This window comes from Marmota monax, unplaced genomic scaffold (genome assembly GCF_021218885.2).
Source record: "Marmota monax isolate L192 unplaced genomic scaffold, Marmota_monax_Labrador192_F-V1.1 WCK01_AAM20220418_F8-fsc00036, whole genome shotgun sequence".
Taxonomy (NCBI): Eukaryota; Metazoa; Chordata; class Mammalia; order Rodentia; family Sciuridae; genus Marmota; species Marmota monax.
In genome coordinates, this window is record NW_026694491.1 from 860207 (window position 1) to 882353 (window position 22147).

At 34.6% G+C, this 22147-nt stretch overlaps 1 protein-coding gene across 11 annotated transcripts in view; it reads left to right on the plus strand.

The window, feature by feature from the left end:
- Anks1b (ankyrin repeat and sterile alpha motif domain containing 1B) overlaps positions 1-22147 on the plus strand; it is a 1117917-nt gene that overhangs the window by 178330 nt on the left and 917440 nt on the right. For 10 of the 11 annotated variants that reach the window (XM_058571278.1, XM_058571279.1, XM_046419347.2 and 7 more), the window contains 2 exons: positions 1620-1700; positions 17168-17324. In XM_058571278.1, coding sequence (XP_058427261.1) covers positions 1620-1700; positions 17168-17324 — 238 coding nt within the window. The remainder of the gene's footprint in view (positions 1-1619; positions 1701-17167; positions 17325-22147) is intronic. The other variant, XM_058571273.1, reaches the window with a different exon arrangement.

Consider the following 22147-nt stretch of genomic DNA (forward strand, 5'->3'; position numbering starts at 1 on the left):
CCATGCTAACTAAGCACTCCACCACTAAACTACACTCTCTGTCCAGCCATTCAGCTTTGTTTTGATTCCTGTTTGGTTTTTCTATGCTTTTACATTTTAACTATTTACATTTTAATAATACATGCTAGTATTGTGTTCTAGTACTTCACTATGAGCTTTGTAGATATTGATTCATTTGTTCCTGAAAAAACACTATAAGGTAATAATATAATTTGTAATTATTATCTCCATTTTGCAAATGAGGAACTGAGTTTCAGAGAGGGTTAGTTCTTAAATCCTGGGCTACTTCCAACAAGTAACTGGGACAGATTTTGAACTCAGGTAGTGTAACTTGAAAACCATATTTCTAATTACTGTATACTTTTATAGCCTTCTGGAAATCCTTAATTTTATTATTATGTCAGATAGTAAAAATTTAATGTCTCCAAAATAAGAGTCATTGTTTCCTCCTTCATTGTCTTGTTACCAGAAAATCTGCTTCTTTTTTTCCCCACATCTTAGCTAATATTTTCCTTTTCCTTTTAGTTAACAAAGCCTGAAGTCTGAGTCATTTTGGACTATTGCTCCCTGCAACCTCTTGTCTTATTGATTCTTTTTTTTTAATTGAGTCTTAACAGTCTACTTATTTTCATTGTTCTACCTTAGTTTAATTCTCTCATGATTTCTTATTTGGGATAGCTGTTCATTCACTTCTCAGAGTTGGGCTTGTGTGCTTTCTGGCCTTTTAATTATCTTAGTACTTTTTAGTTATTAGTTTAATGTCTGTCTTCTCCATCAGACTATATTCTTATAAAGAAGGACTTTGAGCTATAATTTTATGCTCTCAGTGCCTATCTTAATATGTGACCAACAATTGATGTGCAATAAATATTTTGTGAATTTTTGTCATTTGATAGTATCTTGGATAACTTTAGTATCATAAACATTAGTCATATTTTGTCTGCTTTAGAGGAGTATCTTTTAATGCCTTATTTTTCCAAAAGCTAAAAATAATTTCTTTAATTATAGTGACCAAGGATAAAATGGACTCTTTTATATAGTTACATGCTATCTCCAGAATATATCATGTAGCAGAATCAATGATAACTGCAAATTTGATGGGATCATCTTATGGTTTATTATAGTCCATATCTTCAGTTTTATTTTTAAGTGTGAAATATTGAATATATTTTCTTGGTAGCAGTAGAACAGCAAGAAGAGTTTATGTTCTTCCCATAATGCAAAAATATGTTATAACTTACATAAATCAGAATGAGTATGTTAATGAGGAGGAGGCAGGTGTCATAAATCTTTATTCATTGGTAGGATTATAGTATCTGAACATAATATATGAATAATAATAGAAAGTAATAGGGAATTTTTGTATCCAAACTTCAATGCATGGCAGTGAGCACACATTCACTAATAATTTCCAGAATAGTTATAAATCCTATTAATTTCCCTGAATTAAACAAATGAAGTTATTTTGAGAAGAAACATGATATATGGCAATCATTTTCTACGTGACTAAAATTTTCATTTACAACATGATGCTGACTGTGAAACTATCAGGCTTCTTTTTGTTTTTCAAAGCACGATTCTGCTTAACTGTTAACTCTGCGCTTGTGCTTTATTTGCAGCATCTGGAGAGGCCCCAATGTGAACTGCACTGACAGTTCCGGTTACACTGCTTTACACCATGCAGCCTTAAATGGACATAAGTAAGTGTCACTTATTTGGACTGGAATCCTGGGTATTTAGTTACATGTAATGAAGTTAATTACATCTGATGGTGTCTTTCTGTACTGTCATGAGTCCACTGTTAGGTGAATTTGGAGAGGCACCAGATGCCAAGTTAAACTTGGTAGGAATGTTGTTGAGAATGATTGTGTGCACAGTAAAAACTGAAAGAAATGCTGATATAGTTAAATATCATGTAGGGAGAATGGAAGAAGTGACATAACCATATTATTCATTGTAGCTTTGGGGAAAGAAAAGGATAAAACCACTTGATAACACCTTTCTACCTCTTTCCCCCCCCCCGCCCCCCCGGAAGCTCCATTTAGTTTATTAAAAATTTTTAAAAAATTAATTCTTCTTTTTAGTTATGCATGACAGTATATATTTGATATATTTATACAAACATGGACCCTCCTGTCTCTTTTGGTATCTATCTGTACTCACCCACCAAATATTCACTAGGAAGGAAATCTTAATAGATTCCTGCTCTTATAAGCTCTTATATTTTCAGTGATTTTTTCACTTTAAAAATCCTTCATGTTTTCTTAAATGCTTTCTCTTTGTCACCAATGATCATCTTTCTGGTTTTAAACTTCTCAACTCTAAACTTTTTTAAACTTATGGAATTATGTTTCAAATAATGTGATAGTATATTTGGGGAATGAAGGAATGTGTAACTATGAGCACTACTTTATATGCAGTATTTTAGCTAGGTAACATAATAGTTTAGTCTTCTGAATGATTCAGATTTTCCTTTCATTTCCACTAGAAGAAAAATGTCCCTCTTAATGTATTTATCCCTCCTCCCTATTTTTCCTTTTCACGAATGACCCAAGTTATTTTTCTGAGATCTGGATTATTGTTTTTCTCTTTAGTGTTTTGAATGTGGTAATTACTGCTTTAAAAATGTAGTTAGTTTTTGTTTTGCATCCTAGAACATTTGTTTTATTCTGTGATTTAAGACACAAATAACTTAGTTTTACTTAATTTTAAGCTTAATGGTCATAAAACTCCTCACAGCAAGAAATATACTTTTTTTGATCATGATTTATCATCATGAAATTTTATTCTTTATACTTATTGAGTAAATCTAACATTATCAGTGTGTTTAAAGAATCAGCTATTTAATAAAATATTATAAACTTAATGTTTTTTATTTGGATGAGTATTGGAATTCCCAAAATAAATTTCTTTTCATCCACTCCCTTTTTATATTATGTTATCTTATACCATCTAACTTAGAATGTTTGAGAGGCAAGGTATGGAGCTGGGTCTTTTTTTTTTTTTTAACTTTCTGTAGAATGGAAAATGTGTCTACATATCTAACTCTTTTAAGAGAAAATTATTATTTATTATTCTTTGTACCTGGGTCAACAGGAACAAAGACAAATTGAATTTGCCAAAGGCAGATTACTGATGGCTTCCTTGGCTGGATATCTTAATTGTGGATTCAGGTAGTACCATATTTCTTAATTCTACTTAGGAAGATCAACCCTATCAAATATAATTAGCAGGATATCTTGGGCCTGATCACTTGAACTCTACTACTTTTCTTGTTCTTTCTCAGATTGGTATTATAAGCACTTCTCAAAACATTATTTTCCCAAAATGGATTTTCAGTGAAGTGTTTAGGAAACATTATTGATTTGTACATGACAGCCATATGAAATTCTAGCCATTGAGATATGTTTTTTTTTTTTCCTCATTGCATTTTTTTTTCTATTGGCAATGTAGAAAGTGAAGATAATTTAAGGGAACTGAATAACAATCATTAAGAATATCATAGGGCTGGGGATGTGGCTCAAGCGGCAGCGCGCTCGCCTGGCATGCGTGCTGCCTGGGTTCCATCCTCAGCACCACACATACAAAACAAAGATGTTGTGTTCGCCGAAAACTAAAAAATAAATATTAAAAAAAATTCTCTCTCTCAAAAAAAAAGAGTATGATTCAAAAAAAAAAAAAAAAGAATATCATAAAGAGGGCTGGGGTTGTGCTGCGGTAGAATACTCACCTAGCATGTGTGAGGCCCTGGGTTGGATCATCAGCATCACATAAAAATAAATAAATAAGGGTAATGTGTCCAACTACAACTAAAAAATAAATATTAAAAAAAGAATATCATGAAGAGATTGCAAATTTGACCAGCTATCTTTTAAGATCCTTTTTATTACAGATATTCTTCTGAAGATTTTCTTTACCTTACTTTTTAATATATAAGATTTTACTTAGCATCATCCTGTAGGCATTGGAAAAAGCAGGAAAATTCTAATTTTATCTCCCTCTGTTAGTTGTATGACCTTAACCCATTTTCTTAATATTTCTAGGCCTCAGTTCAATGTATTGAATACATTCACTATATATTCATCATTTTCCATGCAATTATAACATTTTTTTGATATTCTGTATTGTGTATTACTTGTGGCAAAGTTATCTGTTATGATGCTATAGTTCTGAAATTTGAATTTTAATGTATAGCATATGTTTCTTGATTTTGCATATTTAAATTATTTGTGGATTTTTACAAGTAGATATAATTTATTCTGCCTGATCCCACTCACCTCCCACATTTTATAGATGCAGAAACAAGGCCATTTTTGGATAAGTGACATAGTGGCCACTTATATAGTAAGGGGAGGAGCTATATCTGTAACCTAAGTGCTGCTTACGAAAGTCAAGGCTTTTACTCATACTTTACATTAGCTGTCCTTTGTGTGTGAATTTTCTAGTTTTTCTGTATCACATAATGTATTTCTGGATTACTTTCCCTTATCATCAAGGGAACATACTTGTTCACGTGGAATGCTAATTTTAATATTGGCTTAAGTAAAAAAAGATATATGAAGGAGAAAAAAAATGTCACCAGAGACAGAGAAGGATGATATTTCTATTCTTTGCCTTTGCTTTTCTCACTTAGTATTAGTAATTAGTATTTGATTATGTTGTATTCTTTCCAAGTAAACCTTAGCAGACAACATAGAAACACATTAATTTTTATGTTTGTTACTGTTGACCTTTGTATCCCTGAGCTCTACAATGCTTCCATAAACATTATAATTTCTAGGCTAAAGTTCTTGGAATCAGAGCTGGAAGGAATGAATATTAGAGGCAGTGTGGGTTTTTCTTTTGAATTACTGGTTTTCCCCCTGCCCCCAACATATAATTTAAGGCCTTCCTACTAAATTAAACCCAGTTCTTCCTATTTTGTACATTTTATTGAGAGTCCTTGTTTCTCCACACTAGTTAATCCATAAATGGAGCAGCAGTTTGTACCTGAAATGCATTATTTCATATTGGCAAATTTGTCTTCAAGTAACCAGATCTGGATACAATAGGAAATGTACTCTATTGGTGATTTCCTGGGTTATTTATAATATAGATTAGAAAGTTATTATCATCAAATGTTAGAAAAAGTTATTTTGATAGATAGTATAGAGACATATCAGTTTTTTCTTTAAAATATGGAAGACTCATCGTTTCAAGTATTTCTACTACAAATGAGAATCCCTTAATTATCTTCTGAATAGCAATTGGCTAACCTTCCTCCATATGAAGATGATTTGCATTTATTTTGAAGTTCCTTGTAGTTTCCTAACAAGTATTTAGTTGTGATTTAAATATAGGGAATTTTGCTATTGAGGCAAAGAAATTTGATTATTGAACTTTGCAATTAATTTAATTTTGTTTAGTACTCTTAGAGAACTTCTTGAAAGACATTTCATATTAATCAGAAATGTATTGATAGCTATAAGAAAATAAATGCAAATTAAATATAGAAGTGAAATCAATACTTTTAGAATTTCAGTTTCCCCCAGAATTTACATATATTAATTTAAAAAGCTGCAAAATATTGAAATTATTTAAATTGTATTATTATTATTTAATTTGATATTTTTTTTGCTCCTGGAAATGGAATTATTTTTCCTGTGGTCCTATCACATTTACATTAGAATGTTAAAACATCTCATGGGTGTATCTGCTGGGGATTGAACCCATGGCTTCATACATGCCAAGCATGAACTCTACCATTGAGCTATTCCCTTAGAGCATTTGCTTTTTTTTCAAATGCTGGATATAAGAAAAATTGCTAGTGTATGTTTAAGATTTTAGGGATTATATTGCAGACATCAATCAGTATAATATTTCATGTCAAGTAACAAAGTATAATTAACATATTCATTTATAGATACCTCTGAATAATATATGAAGTTTACACCAATAAAAATAAAAAAAACAATAATAATACTGAATTAGTATTCTAATACTGTATACCCTTCTAATTTAGATATTATAGAAAGTACCTGAAATTTAATTTGTTCTTAATGAAACTGGATAAAAAATTTGATTTAATTCATACTACTTATGCATAAGAAAGATGAATGACTATTTATTGATTATATTTATGATTTGGTAAAACTGATAGGCATGTACTTGATCACATATAGTTATATTTCACAATTATATTTTCACACTAGAAATCTGAGCTCAACCAGTTCATTTGTTGATATTGCTAAATAAGACATAAAACTCAAATCAAATAAAACTTTAAAAGAAAATTCAAATTTAAAAATAAATTTAATAAAACATTTAATAAAATAAATATATTAAAAAACTTAAAATATAGTATTTAGTTAGGATCTTATTGTTTGCCAAAGGCAGTTTTATAAATATACAGATTACCCTTTTCTGATATAGATATTAGTGGTAATACTATACAGTATAAGTGATCAGTAAATAAATCAGTTTTTTAAATTGGCAATTTTTACTACATCATATATTCCTGATATCATAAGTCCTTTTAGAGTAGAAGAGCTGCGTCCCAATAATAAGCCTACTGTTCCTTTGGGAAGAGGTCCTTTCACCCCTGTGGGAATGATTTGAACTCCCATCTCTGGAGTTAGTACTGCTCTGGCGGAGGCGCAGATGTCCAACCCTGCACTCCCTCTGGTTTGTCTGATGAGGGATCTGATGGACAATGCGTCCTGGGCACAATCAGGAGCCACTTGTCAAAAGAAACTAACTTTATTTTTAGAACCACACACGCCAAACAAAACAGCCTCTCAGGAAAAACCCTCAGAGCCTCAACTGCCACCACCGGCTTTCCACAAGCCTCTCTCTCCCACCCAAGCTTCTCTCCACCTCCCACAATCCTCCTGCTCTTGAGGCCGATTGGCTGGGTCACGGGGGTGGAGCCAAAAAAGTCCCCCAATGAGCAGCTCCGTGGTCTGAAAGGGCAGGGAAACAGCCCAATGAGCATCACCGCAGAGGAGCCAATCAGCTAGATGTTGCTGGGGCCGCTGTGAGCCAATCATCAGCTGGCAGCTGGAAGTTTGCTGGCAGCTGGAAGTTTGCTGGGGCCCCTTCTGCTGTGGCTCTCAACATCTCCCCCTCTCTGTTTAAACAACAAGCATGTGGCTTAGGGACCGTGCCTGCCTTAGGTTGTCCAATAGTACATATGGTCCTTAGGTTGGTACCATTGCAATTGGATCTTACCCGTCACTGACTACCGGTCCAGTATACAGCCACACCTGTGGAGAGGTCTTTGTACCAGCGGGGGGGTGAGGTTCTTTGCCTCACCTCTGTTGGCCCCCAAATTTTAGCTGGACGATCATGACAAGCAGAAGGGAGGAAGATACACCAAGCCAATTGACGGCTCCTTTTGGAAAAATTGTACCACCAATGACATCATCAGCAAAAATACCCCAACACTACCACAAGTCGCTGCACCAACAGATAGTTCACAATGCATACAGGTGAGCTCACAATGTGTCCAGGCAAGTTCTGCAAGCAGTTCAGTGATGGCTATTGCAGAAGGTGTAGATTGGTTTTATCTTTGACTTCACCAGCACTGGGATGAAGATAGGAATTCTGGCAATAATGGCTAAAGAAAAAATTATGTAACATTACAGAAGGCACTAAAAGAAAACAATTTTCTTAACAATTTACATTGTCTTTAAGAGAATTATTAAATATAATGAAAAGGAAAGGTGAAAGTAAACAAACAGATCTGTTAACCTTCTTTTTTGTTTACATATTAAAACAATCCTCAACACTTGTTTACCCAATTTAAATTAAACCATATAAATCACGTGAAAAAAAATATTTGGATCCATTTTATCATGAGCACTCATCATATATGATATATGGACATACATACATTCAAACATATAACACAAAACACAAGTGTGCACACATAATATAATACATACAACACATAACATTATAGTAAAGGCCTTAAAACTTTTTACAGGTGAAATCTCCATTGCAATGTTTAAAAACTCTATAGTCAAAAAAAATAGAACTGATCAGCAAAACATTAACCTAGGTCTGTATGAGCTCAAAAAACAAAATAGAACTTCATGATATGGCAAAGGGCAATAATAAAATAGATATTGAAAAAAGCATCCTGGTTCTGTTGCAGATGTAAGAATAGCCAAAGTGGAGTTTTGGATATCAGTTGTTATGGATTTGAGCCAAATCATCTTCTTTTTGGTCTGTAGAAATTGCTTTAGTTAATCTTTCTGGAATCCAAATCGGCTGCTGTTCTCCCTGTGGAAACACATAAACAGACCCCCGACTCCAGACAATCACTGGGTCAGGGCCTTGGTTAATCTCTCTGGAATCCAAATCGGCTGCTGTTCTCCCTGTGGAAACACACAAACAGACCCCCGACTCCAGACAATTACTGGGTCAGGACCTTTCCATTGTCCTGTTAGAATATCCTTCCAAAGTACCTTGGGCTTATGCACATTTTTTGGACACATATGCCTTTCCGCAGCACTAAGTCCTGATGAATCCAAATTTAAAAAGTTTAGAGTAAAAAGGGTTATTTTAAGTTTATCTTTGGGGAATATATACCCCTTCCCAATTCCTTCTTTTTGCTTTAATAAGTACATTTTAATAGTTTGATGAGCTCTTTCAACTATGCCTTGTCCCTGTGGATTGTATGGGATTCCTGTTATATGAGTAATGCCAAATGTTGAGCAAAATTGTTTAAAAGAGGTAGAAGTATAACCAGGGGCATTATCTGTTTTTAACTGTTTTGGAACACCCACAGTGGCAAAATTTTGTAAGCAATGAACTATAACATCTTTAGTTTTTTCTCCGGCATGAAGGGAGCCCATCAAAAATCCAGAAGAAGTATCAACTGTAACATGCAAATATTTTAATTTTCCAAATTCTGGCAAGTGTGTGACGTCCATCTGCCAAATATGGTTAGGTATCAATCCTCTAGGATTGACTCCAAGATTAACTTGTGGTAAAAAGGTCACACAATTTTGACATTGTTTTATTATTTGTCTAGCTTGTTCCTTAGTTATTTTAAAACGCTTTTGTAAAGTATTAGCATTGACATGGAACTTTTTATGAAAATTTATAGCTTCTTCTAGTGTAGAGAAAATATGTATGTCATGTGTAGTTTTATCTGCTAAATCATTGCCCAAACTAAGGGCTCCAGGCAATCCTGTATGTGCCCTGATATGTCCTATAAAGAATGGATCTTTTCTGTCCCAGATTAGACTTTGTATAGTGGAAAGCAAAGAGAAAACAGTAGAGGAAGGGGAAATCCTACCAGCATCTTCAAGAGATACTATAGCATTAACTACATACTGACTATCAGAAAATAAATTAAATACAGAATCTTTAAACATCACAAAAGCTTGTAAAACTGCATTAAGCTCTACCTTTTGAGCTGATTGTTTGGGTACTAAAAATGTAAAAGTTTGATCAGGGGTAACTACTGCTGCTGTACCATTATTTGACCCATCAGTGAATATATTTGGAGCATTCATGATAGGTGTTTTTCTTGTCATTTTTGGAAAAATTGCAGGATGCAATGACCAAAAAGACAATAAAGGATTAGATGGTAAGTGGTTATCAAATGAAACATTAGATTTGCACATGATTATTGCCCAAGTATTTAACTCATTAGCTAACTCATCAATTTGATTCATAGTATATGGAGTAATAATTTTATTGGGAGAAATTCCAAACACTCCCTTTGCTGCTTTTATTCCTTTGAGTATTAATTGTCCTACAGCCTCAGGATACCTAGTAAGAATAGTGTTAGGAGAATAAGATAAATGTATCCATAATAATGGACCTTCTTGCCAAAATACTCCTGTAGGAATATTTTTTGTTGGTCGTACAATAAATAATAAAGGCAAACTTATATCAATTCTATCCAAATGCATATTTTCCATATATGTTTCAATGATTTTTAATGCCTTTCTTGCTTCAGGTGTTAACATTCGGGATGAATTTGGATCTGATGGACCTTTTAGGATATCAAATAACGGTCCCAACTCTCCTGTTGGTATACCTAAATAAGGCCTTATCCAATTTATGTCTCCTAATAACTTTTGAAAGTCATTAAGTGATTTGAGTTGATCTACTCGTATTTGAATTTTTGGTGGACAGACCATGGTTGAGGATAATAGAACTCCTAAATAATTAATTGGAAAATTTAATTGTACTTTATCTATTGCTATCTCTAGATTATAATTTTTTAATAAGTTTGTAAGTGTGGCATAACATTCTAGCAATGTGTTTTTATCTTTGTGTGCTAATAATACATCATCCATATAGTGAAATATTTGTAGTTCAGGATTTTGATTTCTAAGTGGCTGGATTACTTTGTTAACATAAATTTGACACATAGTTGGGCTGTTAGCCATCCCTTGAGGGAGTACTTTCCATTCATATCTCTGATCAGGACCTTCATGATTCAGTGCAGGGATAGTAAATGCAAAACGTGGACTATCCTCAGGATGAATTGGAATTGAAAAAAAACAATCTTTAATATCTATAACTAAAACATACCAGGTTTTTGGCAAAGCAGACAACTGAGGAATCCCTGATTGAGCAGGTCCCATAATAACCATCTCATTATTAATGGCTCTTAAATCTTGCAATAATCTCCATTTACCAGATTTCTTTTTGATGACAAAAATGGGAGTATTATGGGGAGATACAGAAGGTTGTATATGTCCTTCTGCTAATTGTTGTTTGACCAGGTCATGGGCTGCTTGTATCTTTTCTTTAGTCAGGGCCACTGAGGAACCCATACTGGTCTTTCTGATTTCCAAGTAATTTTTATTGTCTCAGTGGCCCTTTCTGAAAATCCAACCCATGTCTTTCTGTTCCTTGATCTATTTGTATTGGTGCTGCTATACCTTGTTCTTGTTTTTCTAATCTTTTTCCTTTCCTAAAACCTTGTCTAGTCATAATACTGGGTGCATTTTGGTTGATGTTATTTGTTAATGTCAAACCTAATTGATCTAGGACATCTCGTCCCCATAAATTTACGGGAAGATGATCCAATACATATGGCTGTATAGTTCCTTCACATCCTTCAGGATCCTTCCAATCTAATACCATTGCACTTCTATGGGGATTAGTTGCCACTCCTAGGCCTCGAAGCGTTTGAGTGGCTTGTTGTAATGGCCAATGTTTTGGCCATTCTTGACGAGAGATGATGCTAAGGTCTGCACCTGTATCCAGTAGCCCATTAAATTCATGTCCTTGAATATTTAGTTTTAGCATGGGGCGAGAATCTAAATTTAAAGAAAGCATAGCCCAATCTACACCTGTGGAGCCTAATCCCTTGGAACCTCTTTCTACAGTACGACTGGAAAATTTATCATGTAGGCTGGATATTATTAGTAACTGTGCTATTCTATCTCCTGGTGAAATTACTGATATACCCTTTGGAGAACTGGCTATAATTTTTATTTCACCTTCATAATCGGGATCAATTACCCCAGGACTTATCATAAGTCCTTTTAGAGTAGAAGAGCTGCGTCCCAATAATAAGCCTACTGTTCCTTTGGGAAGAGGTCCTTTCACCCCTGTGGGAATGATTTGAACTCCCATCTCTGGAGTTAGTACTGCTCTGGCGGAGGCGCAGATGTCCAACCCTGCGCTCCCTCTGGTTTGTCTGATGAGGGATGTAATGGACAATGTGTCCTGGGCACTACCCTGATGGGGTTGCTGGGTTCCTCCAGTGCTCCGTATATTTGTGGTTTTGGGCCCCGGAGCATTGGGCCCCCCTGTCCATTTTTTGGCAATGGAGCCCGATGCCTTTCTCCACGATATCGTGGATAAACACCTGGTCCTTGTTCGTTTTTTGATAATGGAGTACCCTCTATGGTGGTTTGAGAACGGCATTCATTAGCCCAATGTCTCCCTCTACGGCATCGTGGGCAAATACCTGGTATTCTACTCCTTTGATACCTAGTTTTGTTAAACCCTCCTCCAATGGGGCAATTCCTTTTAAAATGTCCTGTTTGTTCACAATTGTAGCATGTTCTTGGCCTGGCATCTAAAGCCTGTTTTACTGCAGCTGCCACAATTTGCCCTTGTTCATTAATGTCTCTGGCATCTAAAGCCTGTTTTACTGCAGCTGCCACGACTTGCTCTTGTTCATTAATGTCTCTACATAATTTAATATATGTGTTTAAATCTTCATGTTTCCATGGTCTAATGATATCTCTGCACCAACGATTCGCTTGCTCATAAGCCAGGTGTTTTAGTAATGGCATTGCTTGTTCTGTATTCCCAAAAACTCTGGTAGCTGTTTGAATAAGCCTATCTACAAATTCAGCATAAGGTTCATTAGCTCCTTGTATTACCTTAGATAATTGACCTTGTAAACCTCCATGTCCTTGTAAAGTCTTCCATGCCTTAATTGCATCTGCAGCAATTTGTGCGTATACGCCAGGATCATATGCAATTTGTTGCTGCTGATCCTCATAAGGTCCCTTTCCTAACAACATATCTAGATTTCTCTGAGGATAACCAGCTGCTGCATTTCGCCTAGCCGTCTCCTTGCAAAATTCCTCATTGGCAACCTTCCATAACAGGTATTGTCCTCCATTTAGCAGAGCTTTACACATATTAGCCCAATCTGCTGGCGTCATGTTCAAGTTGTTAATGGATTCGACCATGCTTACAGTGAAGGGTGCTTGAGGACCATAGGTTGTTACAGCCTCTTTTAGCTGCTTCACTGTTTTGAAATTTAAAACTTGGTAAAATCGCTGCCCTCCTGCCTCAAATACAGGGCATGTTAATATTTGAGATCTTGTCTCAGGATCCCAACTATCAACTGCGGCGGTTGGGGACCTCCCAGCATATGGAGGTGGCCTTGTTAGTTGGACACTTACGTCCTCTGGTGATAGAAAGGTGTTAGTAGCAGTCTCCTGTTGTAACTTTCCCCCTGATGGCTTTTTCTGTTTTACACTTTCTTTCTCTGTCTGACTAGCTTGAGAGGCCTTCTCTTTTACTTGAATCTTTTCCTCTGTCTGACTAACTTGAGAGACCTTCTCTTTTACTTGAATCATTATGTCTTCTTCTTCCTCTACCATTGTCTGAACTGAAGGCTTTGGACTAAGCAAACAAGATATGAACGTCCACAATGGCAATGTGCCAACTGGCAGAGTCCCTGGGCTTTTCTTTTCTATTCTTTTTAAATCTTCACCATGATGGTTCCATTGTGATATATTTAACAACTCCTCCTTAAAAAGCCATGGGCTACATTTTTGTATTGTATCAACGTATGCCCTGATTGTTCTTGATTTTACTGAGATGCCTCCTTCCTCTAACAATTTACTTAACACTCTTTCAGTTTGTTTTTTACTAATTTCTGATCCCGTATTTCTACTATAATACAACCCAACAAGATAACGCCTAACAAAACTGAAACTGAGTGAAACAAAATTGGAACAACACAAAATCATTATAATAGCCTCCTGAAATGTCCATCCGTCCTTTCTCCCTATCTGTTCCTCAGATGTGAGCGGTTTTTCTTCCATCTTACACATCTCCAGGGACAGGCAACTTAAAACAAAAGTGAAACAAAATAACAAAAGAAGAATCTTAAAATGGCTACCCATCCTCTCGCCCTGCCCTCAGGGGTGAGCAGTTTCACTTACCCTCAGTCGCTCCCCGTGCGAGCCACCAAATGCCGCAGTCTGGCTGGGCACAATCGGGAGCCACTTGTCAAAAGAAACTAACTTTATTTTTAGAACCACACACGCCAAACAAAACAGCCTCTCAGGAAAAACCCTCAGAGCCTCAACTGCCACCACCGGCTTTCCACAAGCCTCTCTCTCCCACCCAAGCTTCTCTCCACCTCCCACAATCCTCCTGCTCTTGAGGCCGATTGGCTGGGTCACGTGGGCGGAGCCAAAAAAGTCCCCCAATGAGCAGCTCCGTGGTCTGAAAGGGCAGGGAAACAGCCCAATGAGCATCACCGCAGAGGAGCCAATCAGCTAGATGTTGCTGGGGCCGCTGTGAGCCAATCATCAGCCAGCAGCTGGAAGTTTGCTGGCAGCTGGAAGTTTGCTGGGGCCCCTTCGGCTGTGGCTCTCAACAATATAGTATTTAGTTAGGATCTTATTGTTTGCCAATGGCAGTTTTATAAATATACAGATTACCCTTTTCTGATATAGATATTAGTGGTAATACTATACAGTATAAGTTATCAGTAAATAAATCAGTTTTTTAAATTGGCAGTTTTTACTACATCATATATTCCTGATAAAGAATAATAATTTCATATCACATATATTATTAAAAATATCAATAAAATTTGAGCCAAAGAACAAATGAAATTCTGAATGGTTTGAATCAGAGTAAAAGGAAATAGAGTTGGTGATTCCATAAGTTTTTTTCTCTTTACCCTTTGAAAGTTGTATTATTCTGTTTTGCATTATTATAGTGAAGTTCTCGAGGCTGGGTAACTTTATAAAGAAAATAGGTTTATTTAGCTTTTAATTCTAGTCCAGAGTCACGTCTTGCATCTGGTGATGACTGTCTTGTTGGGAGAGGCCCAGGGTGGTATGGGGTACCACCACATGGCAAGGGACAGGATGTAGTTGTATGGGTCTGTGTCTCTCTTCTGGTGTTATTTCATAATGCCACCAGGATTCAATCATGGAGATTCTACTACCCTGATGGTCTTATCTAACCTTAACCACTTTCCAAAGGCTCCATCTCTAACTACCATAGTTATATTAGGTTTCCACCTTAATGCCTCAGTGGGGATTAAATTTCAACAATGAACCCTGTGGGGACATGCTCAAACTTTATCTAAACACAGCAAAAGTAAATAGTGTATGGAAGTTTCAAAATTTTTATTTTATTTTCTTAGACATTAAGAAATTCTGACAGTTGTCTTTAACAATAATTTGGGGAAGTCTGTATTGTGGTAGGATAAATTCTCCCTTTTAGATCCACATATATTTAGTTTGATTAGTTTCCTTGAGCACTGTTTGACCTTTTAAATGCTGAAATATTTCTATTTAAAAAAATTACTGGAATTGTTCAACATTGCAATAACCTGCCATAGTAATAGCTTTTGATTGTATTTAATTTTACAGTCTCATTTTTGTCATTTAATTATCATAACCCTTTGAGACTGGCAACAAGATATAATCTCTAAATTTTATATTAGCAATAGCTGAAGGAGAGATAGAGATTATTTTATTTGCTCGCAGTAACCAAGTAGTAGAAAGTTGGGACTTCAAGCCAGATCCTCTGGGTTTTAGCTGCTTTTGATATTCGTAAGTGTTGATTGAATCATCATTACTGCACTATAGGTATTTATTTATCTCAGAATGGGAGACCTTATATAATAACTCTTGTGTGGAAGAGAAATGAGAAGAACCACGTGAATTGGATGGTCTTCAAGTTTCCTTCTGGTTTTCAGATTCTCTTTTTTAAAGGTGATTTTCTATAAGCATTTTTCACTTCTGAAGGATTTTATTTTTGCTTGAGACACGTACTAATAGTTACATAATTTTTTACTATTTATCAAGTGACTTGTGTAATTTAATATTCTTACTGGTCTTGAATAGTAGATATTCTACAATATCTTATACAGAAAAGAAAAAGTGAGACTAAATAAGTTTTTCAACATTAGGTAGTTTACATAGCTGGGACTCAAATCTAAGCCTTCTAAGTTTAGAGCCTATAAAATAATACTGGGGTTTAAGAAAGCCATGCTAAGATAAAGTTTATTTCTTAATTCTCAGAAATCTTAATATTAGAAAAATAGACTCCTTGAAACCTTCTAAATATTTCTTGTAACATATTCATTGTTCCTTTATTATGATTTCATACATATAGCATCTAAGTCCAATGTTTAGGCCAGATTATTTGGATAGTGTTTTTACCATTTGCTAGTACTTTGTATTTTATCACGTGAATTTTTTCTTTGGAGCTACCAGAGTTCTAACTCAGCTTTTATTCAAACTTCCTTCAACTTTTCTGATTTGTATCTTATAGAGTCTGTATGAAAAAATAAAATTTAGTTTTTTTTTACATTTACTTTCTCCATTGGTGATTTGTTATATCAGAAATAACTTTAGTATACAATGTAATTGTATATTATGTCTTTCTGTATTTATATGTGTGTGTGTCTAAGATTTTGCTTAGTGAATTTTTAGAATTTGCTTCTTAAAGCATTCAAACAAAAATACAGTATATATTTAGGATTACTGCTGTTGAATGTTTTACACAAAGTTCAATGTAAGGTATACTAATAATTATCAACCAATTGTTCATGAAATTGAGTATTTATTTCAAGATTTTTAAAGAACCAGGTGGGGATTGAGTACAAAATCCTATAGTTGATTATATTGTGTGTTGAAATTACGGCAGTGGTGGAACTGATCTCTCAAATGAATTTTCCTCTAGAAATCATTTCTTGTGCTTAGAGAAGAAAGGGGAATACTAAAGTGTGAACATCACACATTCAAAGTATGTTGTATGCCATGACTGAAAAGTTATTAATTTTTTTAAACCAGAGCTAGTACTGTATCTAATTTGTTGGGCCTTTTACCTACTTGTCTCTTTTTCTTTTATTTTTGTCTTAAATCACTTATTTCAGTTCTCTGTAGCATGATATATAAGTTCCATTAATGTATCTCAGAGGTATTATGGTAACTGTTTTTCTGTGCTAAATCTCAAATATGGGATATCTGGAAAGACCTTTTAAAAATAATGGAAGGAAGTATCATTTAAAAAAATTTTACTTAACTCATTTGGTTAATGAGATAGGATATATTATGCCCAAATTCTATTAAGTAGTTTCCTTGGGGCTGGGGACTTAGCTCAGTGATAGAGCACTTATCTAGCATGCACAAGGCCCTGGTTTGATCCCCAGCACTGAAAAATACTAAAATATAGTTTAATTGTGTGCACCACATATGTAGCAGTGATTGTTTTCTAGGTAAGTAAAATAGCATGTTGAATAGGCAAACTCTTAAACTCAACATTATGTTTTAGCACTTTGCATGGTGCTCAATATACTTTCCTTAATGTACTTTATTATACTTTCATTAATTATCTAATAATTATTCAATAAACTTTCATTAGTTATCTAATAAAATCTGTGTTGTTCAGCAGTATTTTCTTTTGTGCTCTTATTGTTATTTTTGTTCCTTCTTAGGGAAATAGTTCTCAAACTACTTCAGTATGAGGCATCAACAAATGTGGCAGACAACAAAGGTTATTTTCCCATTCATCTGGCTGCCTGGAAAGGAGATGTGGAAATTGTGAAGATTCTTATTCATCATGGACCATCACATTCCAGAGTCAATGAACAGGTGCACTTGTCATATGTTTGCTCATGCTGTAATTTACTCTAGAGTTTTGCAAAGGCAGTCATATTGAAAAAATGATATTTTTATCTTTACTCAGCCAAAACTTTCCACTGCTGCATTTCCTACAGGAGAAATTTGAAAAATTCTTTGGCATTTGGATGCATAGGCACTAAGTTGGGCATTTATGAATATATTTTGTTAACAAGAATATCCCACATAAAGGAAGTAGTTGCCTGCCTTATATAATCATTCATTTTATAGCTATTGAATATTTAAAGATAGATCAGCATTCACATATGTAATGAGAATTAGAGTGTTCCTTAATAAAATCTTAAATGCTGAAACAATGATGATAGCTATCATTTGCATAGTGCTTTACCATTTACATAACATTTTCATAGTTAAGTACACTATTTGAAAATCAAAATGCAAAATTCAGTGTGTACAGTTGCTAGTCACATATTAAGTTAGAAATTTTCTGTATACACACACACATACACAAACACACACATATGCCTAGAGTAAGTTGAGCAGAATACCACAAAGCAGCAGTATGATTCTGACAAGTAAAATCATTATTTGTGAGAGAATACTATCTATACACATAGTGTACATTTTTTAAAAGTAATACCATTCTAAGTATTAAAATAGCTAATACCACAGATTTCAGAAAGTGAAATATGGTCTCCTAATACGGTGTGATAACAAACATCTTGAGCACTGCATGCCCCCTACTGTTCCTGTTTTGTAAAACTATATTTGAAAACCAGCATGTAGTCTAACAATTGAATTACAACCATGACATTAAGCTGAAGGTTGGCAGCTGTCCAACATCAATGCAAGTAGGTTACTCTAGGGCAGGCACATCTAATAAAGTACAATTAACATTTTGTTCAAATGGATATAGACTTTGCAGACCTTTAACTGAAATTCTTACTAAAAAATAAAAATATAATACTAGCTATAAACAGTAAGGAGAAGAAAAATTATATTTTCTCAACCAAATGCAGTGTTGAAAGGACTAGTCAGGAAAAAAACTACAGATATGGCTATCTTAATCATCATATCATGCCAAAAGGAATTTATGAGAATTCTATTCCTGAGAAAACCAAAAGTTAGATCATTTCTGGGATGAGCCATCTGGTGGTTATTCTTAAAATTGTCTGAATGACGCAGAGCAAACTTAAAATAATAAAATGGAAAAACAATCGAAGGTTAAATAAGAGGATGTTAGTTAAAAAAAAACAAGATGTTTAAAATCACATTAAATAAAAAAGCACATATTATTCATTTACATTTGAAGGTTGAAAATTTAAACAACATTTGGTAACTATTGGTATGTTTTAACGAGAAACACTTGTTTTGGGCAGGTAATATTGAATAGATCAATTCAATCATAACATATTTCTTTTTAAGGAGATTATAATTCAAAGTTATTTTTTTAGCTTCTGTTCCTATATGTTAACTTCTATTCCTATATGTTGTAGACACTGTTGGCAACAAATTCAAATTTTTTGAGTTTTTTTTTTTTTGGTGTGTGTGTGTGTATGTGTGTGTGTCTATAATGCTGATATAGTTCTCCCACTCCATGCTGTTTCTCCTAAAAGTTTCTGGTGTGGAATTTTATTTTTATAAGTAACTTTATTTTAGCTTTATTCCTTTTTTCCCCTTCTGAATGGTATAGTAATGTTCTAGCTAATTATAAACTTTTTTGAATTTAAGCAACAGAAGGAAGGAATGAGAATGCCAATCAACATTTATTGAAACATAAGCCAAGCATGGTTCTAAGCACTTTATCTGCAAAGTGTAATTTAATTAATTCTCACAAGAATCTTTTGGTGTGGTATTATCATCCCCATTTTATAGATGAGCAATCAGGCTTAGTAAAGATAAATAACTTGTTTAAGACCTCCTCCTATTATTGAATGACCAAAACTGAGACTTGAACTCTGGACAGAGTCCAGAACTCCAGGGCCTTTCACAATAGCACATTGATGTTGTCATCCTATATCCTATTAGTTATGGAGTGTTTACTATATGCCAAGCATTGTGCAAAGTACTTCATCCATATTACCCTCCTGATGAGGTAAGAATTAATTATCATTCCTACTCTATATATGGAGATAGAGTCTTAAAGAGATGGAGTAACTTACCCATAATATCTTAGATGCCAAGAAATGAAATCAGTATTTTCATTTTGTTTTCTTGTACCAGGGATTGAACCCAAGGGTGCCTAACCACTGAGCCTCATCCCCAGACCTTCTTACATTTTTATTTTGAGACAGGGTCTCCTTAAGTTGTTTAGGGCCTTGCTAAGATGCTGAGACTAGCTTGAATTTACAATCCTTCTGCCTCAGCCTACATAGTCCATGGGATTATGGGCGTGGGCCATCACACCTGCCTACAGTCAGTATTTTTTTTTTTTTTGTAGTTTTAGATGGACATAATGCCTTTATTTTATTTGTTTATTTTTATATGGTGCTGAAGATTGAACTCAGTGCCTTGTGCATGCTAGGCAAGCGCTCTGGCACTGAGCTACAGTCAGTATTTTAACACAGCTTTTCTGATTCAAAGTCCAAACTCTTAACCAGTAATGTATTATGATACTGAAATTACTAATCATAGGGGTTCATTCTGATTTCTGGGATTTATCTTTGGTTTCTAATCCAGTAGATTCCTTTACCATGGGGGATACATTCTTAGACCCTAGTGATTGCTTGAAACCATAATACCAAACTGTTTTTTTTCTCTAGCATGCCCTACACATTGCCACATAGTACCAGAATTCATCTGTCCTTTCATATTTTATATCTGGGTGTCTCCTTTGCAACACTTACTAAGTAAATAGGGCTTCTTGAACACAAGTTTTGTGTTACCATGACAGTTAATCTGATGACTGAGATGTCTGCTCGGTGAGGCTAGGTAGCAGATAGAATATAGATACAATGTACAAAGGGATGATTCACCTCTTGAGAGGGATGGAGTGGAATGGCTCAAGATTTTACCACAATACTCAGAAAAGTGTGCAATTATAAACTTATGAATTGTTTATTTCTGCAATTTTCTATGTAACGTTTTCAAATGCTGGTTGACTACAAGTAACTGAAACTGCAGATGACAATCATGGGTGGGGTTGGGGACCACTGTACAGGTTCCTTTAAAAATGGTTCTATCTCACATTTTAATATTTATAGTTTACAAAGCATTCCTTATGTTATATCTTTTGGTTAATAAACCACACGGCAAATTTCATAGAGAAGGTAATATTTTTATTGTACAAATAAGATAGTTAGGTTTGGATAGATTAAGTGATTTATTTTGCTAATGAGTGACATATTAGCATTTCAATATAGGTCCTGTTCACCCTTCTGTTCTGCATTAGAATTACTGGTTAATTTAGAGGAACATAATTTTGAATAAAGTGGGCTCTTCCCTGATTGTATCACATCCTTCCTATCTTTTTCAATTGATTTCTAATATCATTGCTTTCTTCTTATGTTATACATGTTCTGTGTACATTCCTCTTAATACTCCTTTCACCTTTGCTTTTCCTTTTGTATTCCTTTATTTTGACATTGGGGCAAAAGCTAGAGGATTCTTAATTCAAAAATACATTACTTTTGGCATTTATTGAAACCTGAACTCAAATTGTGTTAGATTTTGGGCATGGGTAAGCAAGATCTTTTGGTAAATAGCTTTTTTCAGCCAGTTTGATTCTGCTACTCATTGTCTGAAAGTGTCCTAATTTTTCAGTGAACATCTAATTCATTATAAAAAATTCAAAACCTGTTAAGAATATTCTCTGTAGATATACTAGCAATTATTAATCAGTGCTTCATCACAGCTTATTTATTTCAAATTAGATGGTTTTTAAAAGACCACTAGTGAGTATAGACACAAGTATTATACAATCATGCCTTTGTAAAGATACCATAGTTGTGGTCACCACTTATGTAGCAATCCAAGTATGTGTTGATCATGGATAAAAATCTATGAAATTTTCTCCTGAATAAGTCTTAAATGATTGAATAATTTCTATTGAGACTTGAACAGTGTTAATTGGTGTTATTAGAAAAATTTTCAGTTTGCTCTTTTGTTTTTCTAGGCTAAGGCCTCTGGAAAAGTAGAAATCTTTCAGAATTCTTACTTCATAATAGGTCTTTCTGGAGCTGGAGTTGTCACTCAGTGGTAGAGCACTTGCCTAGCACATGCAAGGCACTGGGTTTGATTCTCAGCACTATATAAAAAAGTAAATAAAATAAAGGTATTTTGTTCATCCACAACTAAAAAAAATATCTTTCTCTGTTCTCAAAGAGGTAATGTAATTGGTAAAATGAGATTCAACCTCTTTCAGAACAAGGGGAAATTGGATTGGTCAGGAGGCATATATCTGTTTTATATTTTTATGTTATAAAGTAATTAGCTTTATTTTCTTGTCAGATTTACAAAACTTAGCTAGATTAAAACAAATCAAGGAGTTTAAACTTGTATGTTGTTAGTCTCTGTGAGGAAGTATGTTATTATAATAACACATCCAAACCAACGTAAGAATGATTCCCCACAAATGCTAGAAGAAAGATCTTCAGCCGGATTCCCATCTATCAGATCTTAGCTTTTCATTCACTATCTCTAGGGAGCTGTTTTTTCCCCCTGTGGATTTAACTTTCAAATGCCCTCTTTAGATACTAGAAACAGAGTAGTAAGAAGCCTTTCTTAGTATTTCTGCCCCCTCCCCGTACCACTCTTCTTAAGTTTTCAAACCTTCCCTCTAAACTCTCAATTTACTTTCTATATTCTTCTATCATCCAGAACAAGCCTGAGTATCT